A 24,789-nucleotide genomic window follows, 5' to 3' on the forward strand; every position below is an offset into this window, starting at 1 on the left:
TCTGGCAGGAAAGTGGACAGGTAGAGAGGATCTCAGGGATCTGACTCAGCTGCTATGAATAAATACGGAACATCTAACGTATCATCCCTTTGAGTAGTTGGATTGCAACAGATCTTAAAGGAGCGAGGCGCATGCAGATAATCAGGCTATGCGTTCTTTAGTCGAGACTAATTTCCAGACCTCCACTTGGGTCTGGGTAAACAGCACCGCCCCGATGGTTGTTTGTTTTAAGTGTGGAACGATCCATCGCACAGCGCCGGGCTCGATTGACGCTGTCTGCTGATCTGCTACTGCGGATTGCTCAGAATAACAACGCTGCTCGCTAATTCCCGTCTACCGGGGCTTTCGCCGAAACACCGACAGAGTACGGTCCAAAAAAAATCCAACAGGGCAGGCAAGAACGCCGCGCCGCCGTGGTCCGCACCCCAGAATGGCTTCAGGAGACCTTTACGAGGTAGGATAAAAACACGTCCACGGAAAATGCTCTGTAATATTGACGAATAATGGAATTAGGAAGTAAAGGGAAGGGCGTCACGTATGTAAAAAGCGGTGTCCTAAGCCCTTTAACAGGCAAAACTAACCGCTCTCAAGCTTTGCAAAGACAAGGTTAGTTCATTTATGCTTCTACTTTAAGTCGCTTCTGATATACTTTGACATAATTCTTCACCGCTGTGGTAAATAAGATGCAATTGAGGGGCTGAACTCCTCAGTCTGTCGCCGAGTTGAAAGTCGTGGTAAAGTGACAGCAGCGCTGAGCGGACGGGCATGGTGAATAGCTACAGACGGAGTGATGGGCTCTGGAGGTGCGCATACATGCCAACAGATATTTAGTCATCGCAGCCTTTACGGCGGTGTGCGTGTTTCCGTGGCTGCTCGGCAGATAAGAAGAAACAGCAGTTTATTTTCTTATCGAGGTGCAGAAGCGAGACCGTGTGTTCGTCTTCCATCGGCTGCTGCGTGAATGTGTGAAATTGGGACTCCCACAATGTTGAGTGTAAAAGTTGCCTGAACGGGTGGCAGGAAGGTCACGCTGCCCTCGTGCGCAACATCACACTGGAACCGGTACCAGAACATACACGAAGCCTGGTGTATAAACAGCCTCGTCAGCTTTATTGAATCAGTCACTTAGTGTCATTATTAGCTTTTGTTGTAGTGTCACGTTGTCATATGTTTCAGGGAGATGGAGGAGATTTGGGTGTCTGACTTCTAACTTAGGACGGTGTTTGTGTGTTATGTCAATTTAAATATTGCTCTTTTTTCCTTTTTTTTTTTTTTTTTTCTTTTGGTAAAAAAGACTATCTGAGAAGACCCTTTGGGTTCCTCTGAGTGTTCCAGTAGATAACCTTATCTGCTCATAGCACTGACAAATAATGTCTGAGTCAAGTTGGACATCAGTTAGAAAACAACAAAGTCAATAAATTTAGTAAGATGGAAGCTGTATGTAATATTTCTTTAAACAAAGGTCGGCTCTCAGACCGTTTTATTATTACTTTAAATTGCTTCCTTTTTCCACAGTTGTCAGATTTAATTTGGAATACTATAACTTGTTGCACTGTGGCTCATTCAAGACCAAATTAACAACAGTTCAACTCCACATGCACTCTCCAAAGCCACGTATTTTTAGATATTAATTGTAATTAATTAATCAACCTGGTCATATCATCACTTGTGTTTAAATTTTCAATACATTGCACTATATATGCCTTGCTCTGGTTGCCTTTTTCCATTCATTCACTAATTCTGAGCTGTGAAAGCCGTTTGTTGTATGACACATTTTAGTCATTGTTTGGTTATTGTTGTTGCTGTGGGGAAAATACCATTTATATATAATTCCATTAGTGAATTTTACTTTACATCAGTGACATGCTACTGAGCAGTAGTGTACTTTCGGTGTAAATCTGACATTGTGAGTGCTTTTTGTTTGACGCAGGCTGTAGGATTTAGATGAAATGGGCTTTCTGATGGCTTGTTCTATAACACTGTGGCCATGGTTTGTTGTGTGGACCTGAGTAACTCACTACTGGTGAGTTGGTGGTTCATTCTTGCTAAAACCGTGGTGAATTTTAAAAGAAATGTTTTGTGAAGCTGTGGCCCATTGACCAACAACTTAATTCACTAGCTTAAGAACAGACTTAAATTCAGATTTGTTCAGATTAAATTAACAAAGCCTTTCATTTACATTTTTACAAAGTTTCAGGTGGATAAAACCACAACATGAAATTTTCTTGCCATACAAGGCGAATCCTGACATTGTAAACAGATGCTGTTCACGTCACTGTACCCTTGCACACTCAGGTCTTATTAAAGCCACAAAAAGAAAAACAACAGCAACAACAGCAGACCTCAGTGTCATGTTTATGCTGGTGCATCTTTTTAATTTATCTGATCTGTTGGAGAAAAACTTGTTTCTGGTAAAACAATGACAGGTTATACATGCAAGATAACAAGCAACTCTCACACAACTTTTCTGCTGTGTTTTCCAGTCTTATGAGAAAATGGCGCACACCTGGGTGTGTCATTACAAAGTTTCACTGCCTTCTAGAGGCCTGGCATGTGCACAACAGCATTTCTGATCCTCTTTGCATTTTCCCCTGCATGGTCTAGTTCAGAGACATCAACTGATATGTTTACATGGATGCTAGATAATGTTATCCGATTACTTGCGTGTTTACATGTTTGAAAGCTTTTAATAAAATCATAACACTTTTGATCCACTGAATGTGTAACAATTCTGGTTTCCTGCATTTTATAAAATATCTGAAAGAAGAACTTGTTTCCAGCCTTTCAACTATCAAGAGGCTCAGTAATTCCTAACTCTTTCAGAGTTAGAAGTCTTTCATGCACTGGAAAAACACACACCCCAGAATTGATCAGAATGAGTGTACATGGTAATTCTGTCGTATTGATCAAATCACAATTCTTTTTTCAATTAATATGTATAAATTCTTTTTATGTGACACACTTTGTGTTTGGGCATGAAAAGCCATGCAGTTTGACAGATCCTCTGACACCCCTCCTAATTATATAGAAAATTCTTTACTGATCAAGACCTATTGGATAAGCTGAGATGTTCACATGACCCATTTTTATTCTAATTCTCAAATTGGCTGGAAAATGGGTTATTAGCTGCTCTAAACGCAGATATTTCAAGCAGTCTGTGAAGGCCCAATGGAAGTTTTTGAGGCTGACAGCATGCAGCCAAAATATTTATGATACAAGTTGACTGATTGGGCTGAACGCATCTTAAGCAGTCTCCATTTTTTAAAAAAAAACAAAAAAAAACATGAGGCATTTTGCATTAAAAAGGACAAAGAGCAGAAAAACAAGGATATTTTTTGAAGAAAAATTTTAAAGAGATTCATTATTGTGCATACCTATACAATGTATTAAATTGATAAAATACTCCTGTTTGGACCAAAAAGTGGTATCAGACTGCATGAGTATCAGGATAGTCTTTATTAGTTTTCACACTCTGACATGGAAACCACAAACCCACTTGAGAACTGCTATTGTTCTTAATTCTTGAAATGTGTTTACAAAAAGGCAAAGAAACAAACTGTTAAAGAGAAGGTCCACAGAGCTCATTCATCAATAGGATATTAACTGAAACATCATCACTGATGTGGAGCAAATCTTGGCAGTTCTTTAAACCCTGGCTTTCCTACAAATGTATCGGCATCACAAATGTATGAAATAAGCCAATAATTAATGATGCCTTCATCCAGATGTCCTAGATGTTCTTTAGTGTTTTTCCTCTTATTCACCATTACAGACTATGTTAACTGACCTGATACACTGGCTCCATTTGCTTCTTTCATGCTCTCTAATACAAAATCAGACACTGGGATGATGACATTGTTTGTTCAAGTATCATAATTGCTTTATAAATTCAAGCAGAACTTTAAAGTGATCATGCAACGCCAGTATAAAATACTTATAATCAAACTACCATCACCATTCCGACCAGGAAGGAGAAATGAGGAAGGAGGCACAAGTGACACTGGTGCAGAAACACCTACCAGTTGTGTTGACAGGAATGCTAGAAGCCTTGTAGCTGACGGTCTTTAGTTTGTTTGTTTTACCAGTTATGGCTATGCCTTCACTTGTTCTTACAATGAAATAGCTTTATGTTTTACAAAAAGCATAAGGCAATAATTGTAGCCTTGCTTGCTATGGAAACAAAGTCAAAACTTCAGTGTGTAAAGAATGCAGCGGGCATAAACCTGAAGTGACATTTGGACAACATGACTGAAGTAAGTTAGGCTGTATGAAGGCAATAATAGGCTACTTATATGATCATGACCATCTACACTATTAACCACAAGTTTAAAGCAGTACTTCATTCAGTAGTTATCTAGCGCAGATTGTTTTTCTGCTTCTGAATGCAATGCAAACATTACTGCATGTGTGTGCTGGGATTGGAGTTTTACTTATTTATTTTTCCCCATGCATGGAACAGCATTCTTTTAGAAGTCTGCTGCAGATTTGTATTGTGCTGCAGTTCACGTTGTTTTATTTGCCCTGGTGCCTGCTTACCTTCATAAAGTCTTCCAGGTGTTCCTCTGAAGATGCTGCAGAAACTACTTCCAGCTGTTTAGGTTTGAAATTGGAATTTTTTACAACAATTAGGACATTTATTCATACTAGGTCCAATATGTTGCAAATAAATTATTGATTCAACTCTACATACCCTCCTTTACAGAATACTTCCACATTGTTTGATCTGGAATGTCATGAACACACTAAAATTAAAATGGCATAAAATATGTGTCCAAAATGATAGAAATGATCCTATTTCCTCTGTTCTTTAGGTCTATATACTAAATATTAAAACAAATTTTAATTAAAATCTGCAGAGGAAATGTCAGGGACCAGCAAGGCTTCATGATTTCATTTGACAAAGATGAACAGGCTTGTATAAAAGACCACCTTTGCAATTTGGTGTTAAACAAATCATTTTGATTACTTGATTGCAAAAAAAATTCATGCATTTAATTGCTGCACATTTGTCAGAGCACATTGATTACACTGATGCACACGCTACTAGCATAGCAACACTGGCGCTGTATTTTGTGGTTTTTCAGACCCTGCTATTGAGTATTTTAATTAATTGTGATTATCAACAACTTAACAACTCTTCTGGTGACTCTTGGTGACTAACGTGCAAGAACATGTAGTTTACTTCTCCCAGTCCAGAAGAAAACACTACAAGTTTTGTCCTCACATGGCATTCAGTTTCAAGCTTCAGTCAGAGCAGGAGGTGATTACCTCTGCTGCATGACCACAAGATGCCACTGGCTGATCCAGCCCTGGCTTACTGTTAGAAATTAATGCCTATTAATGAAGAGTGTGTAGAAACACACTTTAAAAGTTGAAATAACCGTGACATGTTATAGACTCTTAATTAGTGAATAACTGTAGCTGTTAGTTAAAGTATTTAAAATGACAATTTAACCTAGTGATATTTTCTTTCTTACTCTTTTAAAATTAAATGCATTTTCCCAGACCTTAATAGATCCTGAGTTTACAATATTAATGTAATTAATTGTGAGTTAACTAAGGACATTCTTGTGATTAAAAATGCCTGCCAATGCAACAAGCCAAGTCAGGAAATTTACTTGCTACTAAATCTTACACAGTCAACTGTCAGCAGTTCTTACATCCCTCAGTCACTCTATGCAAATCTGAGTGTGCGATCCCCTCTAGACCATTGGTTGGCTGCCTTAATTCCAGCTTGAGGAAAAGTAAGAAACATGTTTGTCACATTAATATGTTAATCCCATAACCGTGTGTCTTATCCTCAAGCTGTAGAGGTTTCCAAACTTGTGACAGGGCAGCTCTCCCCTTATAGTAACTGGTGGTCCTGATTCCGGTTTAGGTGACAGTTTGACATTGCAATCTGCCTCACAACAAACTCCTCTGTTGAAAAACTTGGGACATAATAAAAACCCACAGGTTGACAAGCAAAGCAAAGTGTGGCAAACTGAGCAGTCATAACCCAGCTGCCCTGATTGTCTATCAGCCTGCTCTTTACGTTTGGCTGACAAGCTGGGCCCAGCTGAGATGGATGAGGAGTCAGCCAATCCTGGACAAGGGATGGTAAAGCCAGCCAATCACAGGAATGGAGCAGTGCAGCCAGTCATGGGATGGAATTAAGGCAGCCAACCAATGATCTAGAGGGGATCACACAGTCAGATTTGCAAAGAGTGACTTAAGGATGTAACTGCACTATTATAACAAAGCTGAAGAAACTGAAAACAGCAGCTCAGACACAAAGTTGTAGCCATGTAAACTGACAAAGCGGGATCAGCTGATGCTGAGGCTCACAGTGTGCAGAGGTTGCCAACTTTCAATCGCTATAGACCTTCAAACCTCTTATGGTATTCAGATTAGCTCCACAACAGTGTCTAGGCAGCTTTGAGTTTGGGCTTCCATGGCTGAGCTGCTGCATCCAAGCCATTTGTCACCAAGTGCAGTGCAAAGGGTCAGTTGCAGCGGTGTGAAACCTGTCACCACTATACTGTAGAGCAGTTGAAAAGTATTGGAGTGATAAATCATGCTTCTCCATCTGGCAATCTGATGGATGATTTTGAGTTTGATGGTTGATGATACCTATTTCACTGCGTTGTGGCTAGTGTGAAGTTTGATGGATAGAGGATTATGGTGTGGGGTTGTTCTTCAAGAGCTGGGCTTGGCCCCTTAGTTCCAGCGAAATTATCTGAATAGTTCAGTAAACTAAGGTTTTGGACAATTCCATGTCCCTAACTTCATGGAAACAGCTTGGGGAGGGTTCCTTCCCATTCCAACATGACTGCATGCCTTGACACAAAGGCAATGTCCATAAAGACATGGATAAACGAGTTTGGTATGGAAGAACTTGACTAGCCTGCAGGTCCTGACCTCAACACTACAGAACGAACACCTTTGGGGTGAATTAGAGTGGAGACTGTGTGCCAGGTCTTCATGTTCAACATCAGTATCTGACCTCACAAATGTGCTTCTGGAAGAATGGTCAAAAATCCCTTTAAAACACCCTGAAACCTTGTGCAAAGTTTTCCCAGAAAAGATTAACAACGTGGGTTTTATAGATAATTGGAGCGCTTTTTGGGGAAAGCCTGGTCTTATTAGGAGAGATGGCATCCATCCCACGTTGGATGGAGCCGCTCTCTTATCTAGCAATATGGACTCTTTTATTAGTCAGCTAAATTGACAACTCAGGGTTGGGACCAGGAGGCAGAATTGTAGTCCTACACACTTTTCTGCAGCTTCCCACCTGCCGCCGCCCACCCAAAACCCCATTCCGACCTTATACAATTTCCCAGCAGTAAGAATTAAACAACACAAAAACACTTCTGGGGTTAATCGTGAAAACCTCATAAAAATAAAAACAATGGATCTAATAAAATCTGAAAATAAGACAATAAAGTGTGGCCTACTGAATATTAGATCCCTCCCAAATAAGTCTTTATTAGTCAATGACTTGATAGGTGATCACCACATTGATTTATTCTGTCTTACGGAAACCTGGTTACAGCAAGAGGATTATGTTAGTATTAATGAAGCTACGCCAGCTAACTATTTAAACTTTCACATTCCTAGAACTACAGGCAGAGGAGGAGGTGTTGCAGCTATTTTTAAGTCAGAATTTTTAATTAATCCTAAGCACAAAACTAACTATAAATCCTTTGAATTCCTGACATTAAATTTATCTCATCCAAAATGGAATTCAGAGAAACCGCTCCTTTTAGCATTAGTGTATCGCCCACCTGGACCTTACTCCGAGTTTCTGACCGAATTCTCTGATCTCTTGTCTGAGTTAGTGCTGACTACTGATAAGGTCATTGTACTAGGTGATTTTAATATTCATGTTGACGTTGAAAATGATAGTTTAAACATTTCCTTTAGCTCTATTCTAAACTCAATTGGGTTTTCACAAAATGTCAATGGAGCCACTCACTCTCATGGTCACACTCTTGATCTTGTTCTAACATTTGGTATTGAGACAGATAAGCTCAAAGTATTTCCTCAAAACCCTGTCTTGTCCGATCACTTCTTGTTAACCTTTGAATTCACTTTATTTGATTACTCACTGACCAAAAATAAATTCTACTATAGTAGATGTTTATCAGACAATAATATTACAAAATTTAAACAATCAATTGAATCAATTTTTTCACATCTACCATGTGTTAGCATGACTGAGAGTCCCCCTTTAAGCCTTACTCCTGCTCAGATTGATCAACATGCTGATACTATAACAGCTTCAATGCGTACAACCTTGGATAATGTTGCTCCCCTAAAGAAGAAGAAATTAGGTAAGATTATGAAGGCTCCCTGGTTTAATTCCCAGCTTCGAGCTCTAAAACAGGCATCAAGGCGTTTGGAAAACAGATGGCGTTCATCAGGACTAGAGGAGTCTCACTTAACCTGGAAAGAAAGTTTAAGCGTATACAAAAAAGCCTTACGTACGGCAAGAACAGCTTATTATTCATCATTGATAGAGGAAAACAAAAACAACCCTCGGTTTCTTTTCAGCACTGTAGCTAGGCTTACTAGGAGCCGGAGCGCTGTGGAGCCATGTATTCCTTTCTCACTTAGCTGTGATGATTTCATGTATTTTTTCAGGAATAAAATTGACACTATTAGAGATCAAATTCACAATACTCTTCCTTCTACCTATAATGTTGAGCCTGTTGTGGTCTCCGAAGCATCCTTAGAACCAGGATCTGACTTGTGTCTAAATAGTTTCTGTCCTGTCCAACCCTCTGAATTAACTAAAATAATAGCTTCATCTAAACCATCCACCTGTATCTTAGACCCTCTCCCAACGAGCCTCTTTAAGGACATTTTCCCTTTAATTAATACATCACTACTAAATCTTATCAATATGTCTTTAGTGACAGGATATGTACCACAATCATTTAAAACTGCTGTAATCAAGCCTTTACTTAAAAAGCAATCTCTGGATCCAGAGGTGATAGCAAATTATAGACCTATATCTAACCTCCCGTTTATGTCCAAAATTCTGGAGAAAATAGTTTCAGCTCAGCTACATGCCCACCTGAACAGAAATAATTTATGCGAGGAGTTTCAGTCAGGATTTAGAGCTCATCATAGTACTGAGACAGCATTGGTGAAAGTTACTAATGACCTTCTTATGGCCTCAGACAAAGGACTTGTGTCCGTACTTATCTTGCTTGATCTTAGTGCTGCATTTGATACAGTCGATCATAACATTCTGTTACAAAGACTAGAACAGGTGATTGGAATTACAGGTACAGCGTTAAGCTGGTTTAAATCATATTTATCTGATAGACTTCAGTTTGTTCATGTAAATGACAAGTCCTCCTCCCAAACTACAGTAAGTCATGGAGTTCCTCAAGGTTCTGTACTTGGACCAATACTCTTCACGCTATATATGCTCCCTTTAGGCAAAATTATTAGACAGCATGGAATAAACTTTCATTGTTATGCAGATGATACTCAACTATACTTATCCTTTAAACCAGATGAAACAAATCAGCCCAATAGGCTACAAAATTGTCTCATAGACATAAAGACTTGGATGTCTAGAAATTTTCTCCTCTTAAACTCAGATAAGACTGAAGTAATTCTCGTTGGATCTGAAAAACTCAGAGCTAAATTTTCCGGTTTTGTAATGAACCTGGATGGCTTTACTTTAGCTTCCAGTGCTACAGTGAGAAACCTTGGAGTAATATTTGACCCTGACCTGTCCTTTGGCCCACATATTAAGCAGGTTACTAAAACAGCCTTCTTTCATTTACGTAATATAGCCAAAATTAGGGACATTCTGTCTCGGAGTGATGCAGAAAAACTGGTTCACGCTTTTGTTACTTCGAGACTAGATTACTGTAACTCTCTATTACTGGGCTGTCCTAAATATGCCCTGAAAAGCCTTCAGCTGATCCAGAATTCTGCAGCCAGAGTCCTGACCAGAACCAGCATGAGAGATCATATTTCTCCAGTTTTAGCCTCTCTTCATTGGCTGCCTGTTGAATCTAGAATAGAATTTAAAATCCTTCTCCTTACATATAAAGCCCTCCACAACCAGGCACCACTATATATCAAAGACCTCATTGTTCCTTATATACCAAGTAGAGTACTTCGTTCGCAGACTGCAGGCTTACTTGTGGTTCCTAGAGTCTCAAAGAGCCGAGGAGGCAGAGCCTTTGGTTATCAGGCCCCTCTCTTATGGAATAAGCTCCCAGTTAGTGTTAGGGAAGCAGACACCCTCCCCACCTTTAAGACTAGGCTGAAGACTTATCTTTTTGATAAGTCCTATAGCTAGGGATGGTTAGCATCCCTTAGTTATGCTGCTATAGGTTTAGACTGCTGAGGGACATTTCCTGATACACTGAGCTTCTTTCTTTTTCTCTTTATCTCTTTCTTTTACCCCCCCCCCCCCCCCCCCCCATAACAGTGTTGCATCATTAACATGTATGTCTCCTGTCTCAGCAGGTCTCCCTGGCCAGGAGTAGCAGTTCCTGTTGTCTGTTGTCTTTCTGTCCTCTTCCCCCCACACAGCAGAGGCAGATGGCTGCCTGTCCTGAGCCGGGTTCTGCCGGAGGTTTCCTTCCTGTTAAAAGGGAGTTTTTTCCTTCCCACTGTTGCCAGTGTGCTTGCTCAGGATGGGAGATTGAGTTGGACTCAACTCAATCTGTTGGTTTCCTTATATAGGCTGTTATGAATTGGCCTTCATTATGTTTTCCCCTCTGTCTGTAAAGCGTCTTGAGATGGCATTGCCGTGATTTGACGCTATATAAATAAAGTTGAATTGAATTGAATTGAATTAAAAGATGGGTCAACATCATATTATACCCAATAGACTAAGAATAGGATCTTACTTAAGTTTATATGTATGTGAAAGGCAGATGAGCAAATTCTTTTGGCAATATAGTGTTCATAATAAATGCCAGTGGCCGTCACTGTAGTTTTAAAACTGGAAAAACTTAATGGAACTGAAGTTAAACATCAAAACAAACTTTTACTGGCTGCTACCAGCCCTACTGCCATCTGCAGACCCTATGCTCAAGTTTAAACACACCCACACAGATGCTGTGCAAGTATAAATCGGCCTCAACTGTTGATAAGCTCCTACATCACAATGAAAAAAAAAAACTTAAACAAGTCCTTATAAAGTTAATACTACTTGGACAACTTTTGTTCTCGATGGGTAGTCTTGGGCTTTTTTTTGTCATTTTCCCCATCTTCAAAAAGGTATTTGTAACATACTCAATGTATTGTATAGCAAAGAGAGTTTGGCAGACTATCTACTCTTTTGTACAAAATAGTCAGTTCAAACTAATCTCTTTTTTTCACCACTTCATTAATTCTTTAGTTGAGAAAATCTCCAACAGGTAAGACACAGCAAAATAACACAGTAAAAACAAGCATAAAACAGTATGATATATGAAGCAGATGCACAAATATTTAATCTTGCATTGCAGCTGGATTCTTAAAAGATTTGCAAGCTAATTACGACCAGATATTCCAGGTTTCAAAATATAATTTGTGGCCAAAACGTGAACATTCCGTCACAGATATTACCAACTCTGGACGCCTTGGGTCAGTGTCCTGCGAGTTGTAGATGTTTTCCTGCTGCAACATACCGTATTTTCACGACCATAAGGCGCACCGCACCAAAAGGCGCAGTCTCAGTTATGTGCTCCTTTTCTGTATTTAACACATACACAAGGCGCACCTGACCATTGGGCGCGGGTTTTATGTACCGGTACAATCCACGCCCACACTCCCCCCTTTAACATTTTCAATGCACACAAGCATACAAGTATGCCTTTTTAAAAATAGAGCGGGAGCAAAACTGAGTTTGGTTGTGCTTTATTTAAGTATTGATTACAAAGTTGTTGTTTTTTTACCGGTAATCGTCATTAGTCAAACCCATCAAAGTCCTCATCCTCTGTTTCGGAGTTGAACAGCTGCGCTAAATCTCCAGCAAACATGTGAGGTTCACTTTCTTCAATGTCAGAGTCACTTTCCGTGCTGTGCGGCTCCTCGGAAATGATGCCGGCTTTTGCGAAAGCGCGGACAACAGTACCAGCAGACACGTTAGCCCAAGCATCTACAATCCATTCGCATATTGTGGCGTAACTTGCCCGGCACTGCCTTCCACTCTTAGTGAAACTGTGATCTCCATCGGTCATCCATCGCTCCCACGCCGCTCGCAGCCTTACTTTGAACGGCCGGTTCACACCGATGTCCAGCGGTTGTAGTTCCTTCGTCAGGCCTCCCGGAATGACAGCAAGCTCAGAGTTCATTTGTTTCACTTGTTTTTTCACATCAGCTGTGAGATGGGCACGCATAGAGTCACAGATCAACAGCGATGGTGATGTGTGAAAAAAACCACCTGGTCTCTTTACATACACCTCCCTCAGCCATTCTTTCATCATTTCCTCATCCATCCAGCCCTTTACATTTGCCTTAATGATGACTCCTGCTGGAAACTTCTCTTTAGGCAAAGTCTTTCTCTTGAAAATCACCATTGGCGGCAGTTTCTGTCCATTAGCATGGCAGCCAAGCACAATAGTAAAAGAAGACTTTTCGTGCCCCGTTGTGCGTATCGCTACCGTGCTGGTCCCCTTCTTCTCCACAGTGTGACCAACCGGGATGTAGAAGGTGAGCGGCACCTCGTCCATGTTAGTGATGTGGTTGGGCTGGATGCGTTTGTCGGCGATGTGTTTGCTACAGTAAGAGCGGAAAATGTCCAGCTTTTCATTATAATCCGCTGGAAGTTGCTGCGCTACTGTAGTCCTTGTCTGGATGGAAAAATTGCACCGTTTCATGAAACGAAAGCACCAAGACGGACCTCCTTGGAAATGTTCAATTTTCATTTCCTCTGCTAGTGTTAATGCTTTTAGTCGAATGGTGACCGTCGAAACGCTTCTCCCACTTATTCTTTGATCGATGATCCACTGCTCCAGTCTTTCCTCCAACTCGGGCCACCTCGCCTTATGTCCGCGGAAACTCAGCTGCGTCTTCTTCACCTGTCGGAGCTCATTTTCCATTTTCCTCCACTTGCGAACCATCGATTCATTAATATTAAATTCTCTCTCGGCTGCTCGATTTCCATGTTGCTTGGCGTAGTTGATGGCCTTCAGCTTAAATTGTGCTTCATAAAGCGTGTCTTTTAGCCATGTTTAGGGTTGTTAGAAAAAGGTGTTCTGCATAACGCACATACCTGTTCTTTTATATGCGATCAACGCCCACACTTCACCCTTTAACGTTCTCATGGTGTTCTCTACTACGTCCGATTACAACAACAAAAACAACAACAACACGCACACAAAGGGCGCACTGCACGATAGGGCGCGCCGCACATTTTGAAGAAAATCTAAGACTTTTATGTGCGCCTTATGGTCGTGAAAATACGGTATTTGATTCTGATTACAACATTCTCCAACAGCTTGCTGTCAAGTTCTGCAAGGGCCACCAGAGCAGTAGGAAAACATCTGAAATCTATATGATACAATTCTTGAGTTGGTGATCTCTGTTGTGTTTATCCTATCAGCATAATGCATTAGTTGCTACATATGAACTTGAAAATGGTAGATAAGGGGGTTACTTATATGCAAACTGGATCTTAGTTACGAGCTCTCCTCGGGCTAAGAGCGCAGTGAAGCTCTCTCCTCTGGCTGACATCACATCCAGTCCAGCTGACGTTAACTTTAATTAAAAATAATCCTGGTTTAATGCATGTAATTTATTAGTGGTTAATGGACACATTGCCGCTGTCATCCGTGCTGGGATAAATATGTGTGTGTGTACATACATTTAAAAAAAACAAAACAGCTACCTACACCATTGAGGCTGTTTATTCTTTTCTATCAGGCACGCAATGAATTCTGGAAGAAAAGAGGCCGCAAAGGATGCATCGCTTGTAGCCTTCGTTTTAAGCTAATCTAAAGCCAAACGAATTGCGGATTTGAAGGGAGGATTAGAAGGAGCCTTTGACCTGGAACAGCACATGGTGCACAACAATGACGTATACGACCGATGAATCCGTACTTCGAAGTGTGAAGAGCCATTATTCAGACACAGCTCATGTGTTACTTCACAGACTGAACCAAAATATCCGCCACATCTGGTTATAGGAAAACATTAAAAGACGCAAAGTCTTCTTTGCCAGTGGTGCCACGGCTATTAAGCATTAAAGGAAACCGGAACCAAGAAATGTGTTTTGTTCATAGCCATAAAGTAAATAGTTCTGCTTGTTTAGCATTAGTATTTATTTTTCAATAAAAGTAAAAAGAAGAGATTTTCTTGAGTTTTTCTGGTGCCTGGACTGAGGGACTTTTGTATCTCCAAGCAGTTATTTCCAGGACTAAGGGAAAATCAGCTGGTACCTAAATTGGATATTCCAATTCAGTTTTTTTTTGCTGGCATTATAACCTTGACGATGCTATCTTTTTGTAAGCATTTATTGGTGTTTGTTATCAACTTTATGTAAAAGTATTTTATTTTCCTCCGTGGGTCTTGGTCATTCATTTTAGGAGTGATCTGGAAGGAATTTTTGACACAGGGCATTTTAAAAGGATTCTTCACAATATGAGCAGAAATAAACACTGTAAAGTGTTGAATATCAGACAAGTGACAATGTATCAAAATGTAACATTCTGTCTCTAATTCAAAAGAAGTTTCTGTCATCATGTAGGAATGAAAATGAAGTCTAGAGTCAACATCTATACTGCTGGTTTTTAAATTTTATTTTGGCTCAAAATAAGAAGGAGGGAACCTAAATATTCTTCCCTTAACATAAGAGTCCCTACATCATAGTATTATAATCTCATTACTGTTCCCTGTTGTGATAATACAACATTAAATTCAAAGGTCAGATTTTTGGTGCAAGTTGATGCACTCAGTGCTGTTGACAGGTTTTTAATGCAGTGAGTCCCCAGGAGACATAGATGGCAGTTTGAGTAAGTTCCTGGACATTTCAATGGGTCCTCAGTTTATTTTATTTTTATTTATTTTTTTTTTTGTTTCTTAAATTATAATAGTGTTGTGTTGGATTGTTGAACTTTTTTCAATTAAACACCACAAGAGAGCACCTCAATGAGATAATGTCTGTCAGTCAGGGAGAAGGGCATAGATAGTGGGAGCAGTTCTTGTTCTCAGTTTGTCAACTAAACCACTGGACTCTAGACGGGCATCTGTCAACAGCAACAACTTTGTACTTTTTTTTTTTTAATTTATTTTGAAGATATGAAAAAGTAGCTAAAGATTTTCTTAACTCAGTGGAATCCAATAAAGTAACAAGATAAAATCCTCTCCCATTATCAATTCTAGGAATTGTACTCTGTACTCTTAGGGCTGCAGTATAATCAGATAGATTTAACTACCACTGTCTCCCATGGTACAAAACTGCAACTGACAGCATGAATAAATAGTGTCAAAATGCCCCATTGCAGGCAGATTTGGGGCATCATTTCTGATAAGTCTCTGATATCGCACTTTACTGTTTTTCTTTTTATTAGACCATGGACATCGGCTCCATACATTTGGACTAGGAATCAGCCAGCTGTGTTGTAGATCATTAAACACAATCAGAGCCTCATCTTTCTTTCTGCACAAGTTATTGCTGTTAGTTTCAAAGTCTCAACGAAAAACACTAAGGTGAGTTAACGAGCTGGATTAAAAAACATGATGAATTGATTTGAATAGATTCAAATTTTCTTAATATAATAAGGTTTAAATTCTCTTGCATTTAAATGAAAAATGCAATGTAGCGCCTCACCCAACATGTTATTTCCATCCTGTGCATTTTTTTCTGCTCAGCCACTGAACCAGGTTAATGCACTGAGCTGAATGGTATCACCTGGTTAAATGCATGAGCATAACAAATTGATGGTATGGAGATGACTTGAAAACATTATTTCAACCTCAACAATCCAGTAAGTACACAACTAACAAAACAGACACTAAACATACAATGAAATCCGGTTATTATACTCTGATGGAACTGTATGTTTGCATGGTTTCAGACACTTTCGTAGTCGCAGTAAACACTGGCTTTCAGTTGCTGTAAAGCTAGACTAAATCCAGTGGCTCCAGTGAGGGCTTTTTACCCTCGCATTTACTGCAACAAAAAGCTGGCTATTCTCTTGACTTTAAAAGCTACTGAAACTAAAGAACATTCAAATCAGAACCAATGAGGCTGTATTTTAGAAAGCTCTATGGTTATGCTGTTTAAGTAATGAGTAATACTAACTAATTTAGCCAAGTTAGGCAGTACAATTGAATTGTGATGGAGAAAGCTTGCAACTTCAGTATCCCTTTTAAAATCTTTCTCCTTCTTCAACACTTTCCACCTGTAGAGGGTTAGTCTGATGTTCATTCACCTTCTAATTGAAGCTCCACTCACATTGCCTTTTCAGTGCCTTTTTTTTGCTTTAGTGGTGACAGTGAAAAGGCTTCCAGCATTGCATCTGTATTGTCCTGCTTTTTTATTTTTTTAAGTGACAATTGAACAGATTTGCCAACTTGCCAGGGTAGTAAGCCTCTCTTGCTGATATTCTCTGGATTCTCATTCACTGCATGCTAGTTGGTACAACCAGAATACATTATTTATGACTAGTATCTCACTTTTGAAAGCATAAACCAAAGCATGATTTCAGCATGAGGTAGGGCAGGGGATCAATGACTTTTTAGTAGGTGCATGACAAGGTTCCTTAAAGCAGTGATTACCAACCTATTGTTCTTAACTGATGTTCAGCAAGATCTTAGCATACACATAACAGAAAGCTTGCATGTGTTGCTTTCATCCAAAATCTGTTTCTCTCAGTGTGATGATGACAAATTTGGATTTTTCAAACAGCACTCATAAGAGCTTTGTTTCTGGACAACTGATGATAATAAAGAAATTTAAATGTAAGGTTGAAAATTTTTCAGAAACTTCATAAAAAAAAGTGGATAATGTTCACAGCAGTGACAAAGTGCCCAAATGGCCAAAATGAGCTTGTCACCAAGACAATTCCAAATTTTATTTTTTTTTCATTCATCATTCACCTGTAAACTGTTCAGCAGTTTATTACCTCACACATTGACAATGCCAAGACCCAACACCAACTGAATGTTTTTAAAGTAACATGGAAGGGATGTCAAATCTAATACTGGACTCGTAAATGTAAATGTAAATAATCTCTAGAATATTGTATTTCAGAAGTGCATGTACACATGTCTGATCTAATTTGTGCATTTATGTAATAACTACAATATGATTTTTATGGTCATGTAAATTGGCTTAGTGTTTTATAAAAATAGTTTTCTTCTTCACTACTTTTTATTTTAAAGTGGAACTATTATGTGCATTTCAGGCTAATTTATTTTTATTTCTTAGACCAGAAGGGCTGGGATTGATCAAGTTATTGTCACAAATCACTTTATTTACTTCAGACCGACCCTCTCCGTAGGCTGTCAGATCAGCCTGTGGGCAAAACGAATGGATTGAGACGCTTCCGCATTAAGCCCCGCCTCCCGCCACTTCACTACATCGGGAGCGCACACCACAACTGCTTTCGCCGTCATTGTAACATCTCATAAACAGAAGGATTAGGTTAATATAAACTCAAAAAAAAAAAAAATTAAAAATACAGCAAAGTGGAAAACAGCAACCCACAGCAACGAATGCAGCAGGATGTCTCTCTTTGGTAAACTCACCAGCCATCGTTCGAAATAACTTTATCCAACGTTTTCCACCCGCCTGATGTATTTGTACATGCCCTTGTTAACAAATAGAAGTTAACCAATCACTGAACCTTATTCCCCGGGACGTCCAAAGAATTTAGAAGTAGAAAAAACTCTTGCCATGGAAACCGAACGGAGAGGGTGCTGGAACTCAAACTCAAACTCAAACATGCATTTAGGTGATAAAAAACAGTGTCGTTCACATGTCTGATGAGGATTCAACACTGTAACACTGTAGAAAGCTCAGAAAACTTGAAATAGGACCCCTTTAATCTTAACACGCTATTTATATGCAGGGTGTGGCTATCAGGTATGCCCTGTGGGAGGACGGGAACCGGGAGAAAAAGCTTACGAAATATAAGAAATGAACAACTTCAATTCAGCCTGAACATATTGATTGGTCAGAGTTTTCACAGATTTACAGAGAGGTCCAACGATATTTTTTATTGTTCATGATAACAAAATGTATATACTACTATCAGCACGAGGAACCACTTCACCCAGAGTAAAAAAAAAAAAAATGTCTGAGCAAGATTACCTATCCCAGCTTTAATGTAGTAGTAGAAATGCTGTATGACTAATGCTTGTGGTAAAAAAATGTACTCTGCTACACACATAACCACACTCAAAAAGTGTGTCAGCTACGTACTATAGCCGCATCTGTATTAGTCATCTGTATCAGTCAAACATATCTTTGTATGTTCTCACAGTGTTTTGTGGTGGTGAATGCTGACAAGGAACTTGACTGCTGTGAGACTGTGCACAATTTCAGTACTTGTAATTAAATCCTAACCCCTGCCAACTCACTGGTCCATGTATGCAACTTGGACCTTCCTCCTCTATTTTTTAAAAAAAATTCTTATAATGGTAGTTTTCACGATGGCATTATTAGGCACATAAAGCATTCAAGTGTATTTCAGTGACACCCTATAGATCACCTATCAAAGTCAAAAAGTCAAAGTCAGTGTATATTTCTTAGTCTCCCTTGGGAGAAATTTGTCTCGGATGGGGGATTTTGCTGCACCAACAACACAGACACATACAGGTCTACGGTCACTTCATAAATAACCGTTATGAAACACAAACAAACAAACAAAAAACAGCGGCTCACTCTTGCGGCTCGTGAAGCAGCCACTGGCTTTCTGAAAATGCTATCTAAACAAGTCATAATGATCCTCAATGGTGCAGTTCTGTCCACAAACTGCGTGCAGAAACTCTGCTGTCGTAATGGCCCTAACGGACGGAGTTGCCAGTTTTGGCTAATTTCAGCTGCACCAAACTCCGCCAAAGAGCTGCTCCGTCTGTAGCTTCGTTTATATATTGAAAAAGAAAAACCGACATTCTGGAGGCATTTTTGTATTTTCACCATATACTGTTGCATCAGAATGCCATTACTCCGTACAATATTTAGGATAACGATTCCTTGCTGAAAAGCTGAATGTTACTGATTTGGCAACGTAGCAGGATACGTTGCGTGGCAATGCTTTTTCAGAGGGGGGGGGGGCGCTCTTTGCTGAGTGCGGGTCTTGTTGCATCAACAGTGACTATCACTGCCCTACGACGACGTTCTCTAGCTTTATTTATTAAGTAAAGCCACGCCATCTCTCTACTGCACCACCATCATTCAAACTGACCGGAAGAAAAGCTCCGCCTTTCCCCCTCTCTTTTCTACCGTGTTTGCCGCTCGCTCCAGACAAGTGGCAAAAACGGCAGGAGCATCAGGAGCGTTTTGGACATTGGACACAAGAGTGACAGTTTAGTGACCAGCGTCAAGCGTTCAGCGTTTGAGCGTTTTTGACGCTCAAAACGCGTTTGGTCTGAACACATCGTAAGATTCTGTCTTGAAACCCATTACAGTTCACTAGCTCAGGAAAATTCCTGTATTCCTGTGATTATCAGTTTCAAAATGCACAAAAAGTCAATATTCATTGATGTCATCACTGGAAAACAGAGGTTTTCTCTCTGTGTCCATGTTGGTCATGCTGCGGACAGTGTCATGCAGCCTCATAGTGTTAGGCTTGGAAAGAACTTGTTCCCTCTGTTTCCTGTATTTCAGCTGAGCTGCTTTTAATTTCTTGTTGAGGTCCTTTGTTTAGCCCTGATCCCCACGCTTTCCCCTTATTTGGAGTCCCTTCCTTCCTGTCAATACAGCCTTTTATGTCCTTGATGATGTAGGGTTTATTGTTCTATTTCTTAATATGTTTCAAAGGGATGATGGAATCAACACAAAAAGACATATATCCAGTGATTGCTTCTGCCACAGTGCTGATATCTGCAAACAAAGATGGATTACTCCTAAAAATTCACTGCGGAATTGTGAGAATCGCACATAATGTCATGATTCCTGGAAACCTAGCTCTTATAATGCAGAAAATCCCTGCATACAATTACAGCAAAAAATCATGCAGTGAAGGTGTGCATCAGAGCCATAAAACATGGAGAAAGAAGACCTCCACGTAAGATTTAGCGCACTCTGTCCTATTTCCAAACTCCCACACCTTTTGAGCTCCCTCTGCTGTTGCAAACAGGACCCCATCCAGGACCACATCAACCCTCTCCTCCCAATGGCAAACCAAACATCACCAATGTAACCCTAACCCTAACCCCCCCCCCCCCCCCCCCCAACTCCCCTTTCCAATTTAACTTCAGGTCGTGCTTATGTTCATCTATTCAAACTGTCCAAAAACACAGTGGTCAGGAATTAAAACTAATCACTTTGCCACAAAAAACTCTACAGAGGATGTACAAAAATATGCTTACATGCTTTGGCATTTAAGAAACATTATTTTTCTTATACATTTCATTACAGAAGCTGCTCTATCTATTGATAGAAGTAGATCATATGAATCGAAAGGTGTAAAGAATATAGTTGAACTTGTTGAACCCTTCTGACTTATTGGATTCATCACTGGGCATCTTCCAAAAAAAACTAATTACATTTTTAAAAAAACATATTTTCTCATTTATCTTAATATTTTCTCCAATAAGCTCAGTGATTCCACAGTGAAACTGCAGATTGTCGTATAATGAAGGGAAAAAAGACATGAACAGTACTTATTTACTGGACAAAGTTGGGGTGTATGATAGTGGACGTTGAACATAAAATCAGATAAGATCCTTATGTCACATAATGTAATTTCTCTATATAAAATAAATTAAAAAAACATTGGTGCAACATTAAATGTTTTATGAGATAAATCCGCAAAGACGGGACACTCAGTGAATGCAAAAACTTCACAGCTGATGCCATACCCAAGCGATAAAGGTTTGATGTAAAATATACATATTTCAAATACAATGAACGATGTTCAGGCAAAACAAAGGCTTTGCCATGGGGACCCATTGTCAGCCATTATGAGAAGTTTTTTTCATAGAGCACATGGAAAATACAGCCATTAACACAGTTCCAATACACTGCAGACACACCTTCTGAAAATGATATCCAAAAAGCATACTGGATAAAATTAAAAATGGACACAGACACTGGAACTGACTGATCACCTGAGTAGCATTGACAGCACTGGAAACATTAAATTCACCCATGAGGAGAGAACAATCAAAACTGTAGCTTTCTTTCACATGACAGTAACATAAAAGTAATAGTATACAGGAAACCAGCACACCGATCAATGTTTACGATGGACACCCCACAGCGCACAAATTATAACTAATCCAAATCTGATACATCTGATACACAGCCAATACCCTTCACAAATAACAAAAGAAAAACGCAAGTCATAAATAAGCAAAACGGCCCAAAACCAAAATCCAAACAGCAACCTGAAACCAACAATATGGGTGTAGTGACCATGCCACACATCATGGCTACAACAGAGCTACTGAAATGAAATATGAAAAAATAGTAACTCAGAGAGTTTCTGGCCCATCCCAAGGATAAAATAGAACACAACAAAAATGCAACATCATATACAAGAAAACATGCATGCATGAAAACATAGATTGGAGAAACAGGAGATCATTTATTATAAGAAAGAACAGGATGTGAGAGGGAAACAAGACGGTTCACAAGAACAACCAAAAGCAGCCATATTGGAGCAGTAAAATCACATCATGGCTTAGGTCAAGCCACAAGTCATAACATCAGAGACAAACACAAAAGATAGATGAAGAAGGCCATAGGAAATAGGCCAGGGATATCAGATTGCATGAGAGAGACTCCATTTCCTCACACACCTGGGCCCATCAGATGGTGAGGGACCTGGCGGATCTATCAGAGCAGTTTATGGACATTTATATATCAGAAGAATAGAATAGTCAGTTTATATATGTACAGACTCTATCATTGACCACTTTACTACAGATATAATTAACAGAACATGACGATTCCTTGTTTCAGCTAAATTGTTCATCTTATCATTTCATTTGGACATTTTTTTGTAACAGCGAGAGATTAGGCACTTAAATACTTGGACCAAAGTTATTTTTCAAAGGTTGTACAGAGGATAACAGCAACTTCACAAAAGTCTGATATTTACCCATTGATTTAAGTCAAGTGTATTGCAGCAGAGAAACTCCTAACACCTGCAGGATTGTGGCCCTGAAAGACCAGAGTTGCCCAGCCCTGATCTAAAATCACAGGCAAGCTGGACTGGTAGCAGACGGTGGAATAGCTGATATTAAGTTTCTCACAATTCTGACTTTTCCACAAAAAAAAGGCCAAGAGATTTCCCCATTTCCTCAAATTAAGGAAATGGGGACAGATGGGGGAGTAGGAGTAACTATGTTGCTAATGATGTCAAATAACACCTTTTGGATTTCTTGAGCATTTCAAAGTCAGATTTGAGAAGTAAGCAGCCCTTGCATCCTCACCCCTCACATATCTAACTGTATTGTTAAAAGAAACCAAAATATCCTCTTAAGTAAAGCAGGTAAACGTGCAAACCAGTTTTCCTCCAGAAATTTTTTCTTTTTTTCTTTTTAAAAGACAGTAATTATGTTGTTTAACCAGAAGAATGATTTTTTTTAAATAGAAGCAATACTGGCTTTAACAGGATGTACTTCATTTCAAGTGGAAAGAGATTAACATCTGTTGAGAGATCAGCATCACCATAGGTGGATGAGATCAAATTTTGGATGCTGCCGTCTGCATTCAAGAAATGACAAGTTAAAATAATAGATTTCCGTTGAGTAAAATTCAAAGAATCCACCACACCGATGAAACCTCTGGCAAAAAGGTCACAGTCAAAAGTCAAGAGTCAAAGTCCTGTATGTTAAAGTCATAAATTACAACCAGGAGTTTCATAGTAGAGGATAAAAATTCACTGAATTTCTTTAAAATGTGGCTTTTTGGGCCCGTTGGATGACGGCACAGTTGCAATTCAAATCATGAAAATTGTCTGATGTTCATTGAGCTTCATGAGACAGCTCGCAAAGACCCCAGCAACACCTCCTCCTCGGCCAGATGTTAGGTCTGAGGCTGACCGATTTAGGCAGGGGTGTCCAAAGTCAGTCCTCAACGACTGCTGTTCTGCAGGTTTTTGATGTATTCTTGCTTCAACACACCCGAATCAAGTTAAATTAATCTAATAACCCATGAACTTTGGCACAATTGCTCACTGATTTGAGTCAGGTGTGTTTGAGCCAGAATACATGGAAAACCTACAGGATTGTGATCCTCAAGGAACAGAAGTGGACACCCCTGAATTAAGTAGCGACCAACAGGGCAGAATTCAATGAGAAGTTGTTGGTCTGAGGCGCACATTTAGGTTTCAGGATAGGAACAGAAAATCCAGGGCCCTTTTTATCAATTGTTTGTAGAAATTGTTGCAAATTCTATCATAAATGAAATTTAGAATGGTTGCAAGTACAAGAAAAACCTTTATTTCTCAAATGTATGAAGACCAGTCTTAAGCACGTAGTAAGCAATCAGCTGTTTATAAATCCAACATGTTCTAAATCGCCTGCTCGTGCCTGTGTATGGTAATTTGTAGTTACGCCCTCATTTAACAATATATAGACACAATACATCCTATCCTATCCAGGCAGGGATGCGGGTAAAGCATTCGCACCTGTGAGAAATGATAGAACACACCTGACCAGAAATACTCAACATCGCTAACTGGTCACTCCATGCTTCCAGAACAACCTGATCTTTACCTGGACACTAGTTCTTTTCCCTCTCCTTCTCTATGGTGTACATGGCCCCAGAAGGGCATTACATATGACACCAGATTAGGAACAAGCCCCTGAGAACCAAGAATGGGGATCACTATGACTGGAAGATGAGGTATATTTTCCTGTCATAGAAAATTTGTTAAAAGAATGTCAGGCAATCCTAAAACAAAGCAGCCAAAGTGTCACTGAAAACAAGGAGGAACAGCAGTGCAGAGAAGACAAGCTCTGCAGATTTACAAGACAGACTGCTGCCGGCAGTGACTGAGCCAGACGCGGGTGACATCATACCTGAAAAATCAAACCGGAAGAATCAGGATGCTGTGTTTGTAGCCTAGCAGCAACAGAGCTGATGATCTCACAGACTGTGCCTGCAGAAGTATCCGGAATAATACAAACCACTACAAGAATACCGCAAGTAAACTCTCTCGGTAAATAATTTGAATGGAAAGTCACAGCTAACAATTTGATGTAGATTATGCATATCTCCTTTACAGTTAGTGGCATATCCAGGATGGCAACCAACAGTTGTTAAAAATCACTGCAATTTTACCTCCTTTCAGTTTTCCACTGACTGATTTGTTGTGATTAGCATGTACGGTCTTAAAGTAGTGTACAGACACATTAGAGTCTGAAATGTTTTCATGCAGCAATGTATCAGAGGAGCACATAATGCTGCATTCCCTGTAATTTTTGAAGCTTTGTTAGCACTTCGAGCTAGTCCATTATGTTAGCTAGCAGCCTCAAATCAGGATATATATTATGTGTACGCAAACATGGCCACCGTCATTCAACATCTGTGTATGTGATCATTACTGGAGGTCACGACAAGAACCAATACACAGCACTTTGTCCCCAAAATGGTGAAAAGTCCATTCTGCCAGTCACATTGTATTTCAAGGCATTTTCATAAACGGTAAATAATCAACCTGTTGC

At 39.6% G+C, this 24,789-nt stretch overlaps 1 protein-coding gene across 1 annotated transcript in view; it reads left to right on the forward strand.

Annotated features, from left to right (window-relative positions):
- Positions 1-430: 430 nt before the first annotated feature.
- Positions 431-24,789, forward strand: part of LOC306755728 (chromodomain Y-like protein 2) — a gene marked incomplete at its 5' end in the record, with an annotated part of 53,788 nt that continues 29,429 nt past the window's right edge. Inside the window, one exon of the mRNA XM_079240231.1 lies at positions 431-454. Coding sequence (XP_079096357.1) covers positions 431-454 — 24 coding nt within the window. The remainder of the gene's footprint in view (positions 455-24,789) is intronic.

The sequence above is a fragment of the Telmatherina bonti genome, assembly GCF_933228915.1.
Source record: "Telmatherina bonti genome assembly, chromosome: 1".
Taxonomy (NCBI): domain Eukaryota; kingdom Metazoa; phylum Chordata; class Actinopteri; order Atheriniformes; family Telmatherinidae; genus Telmatherina; species Telmatherina bonti.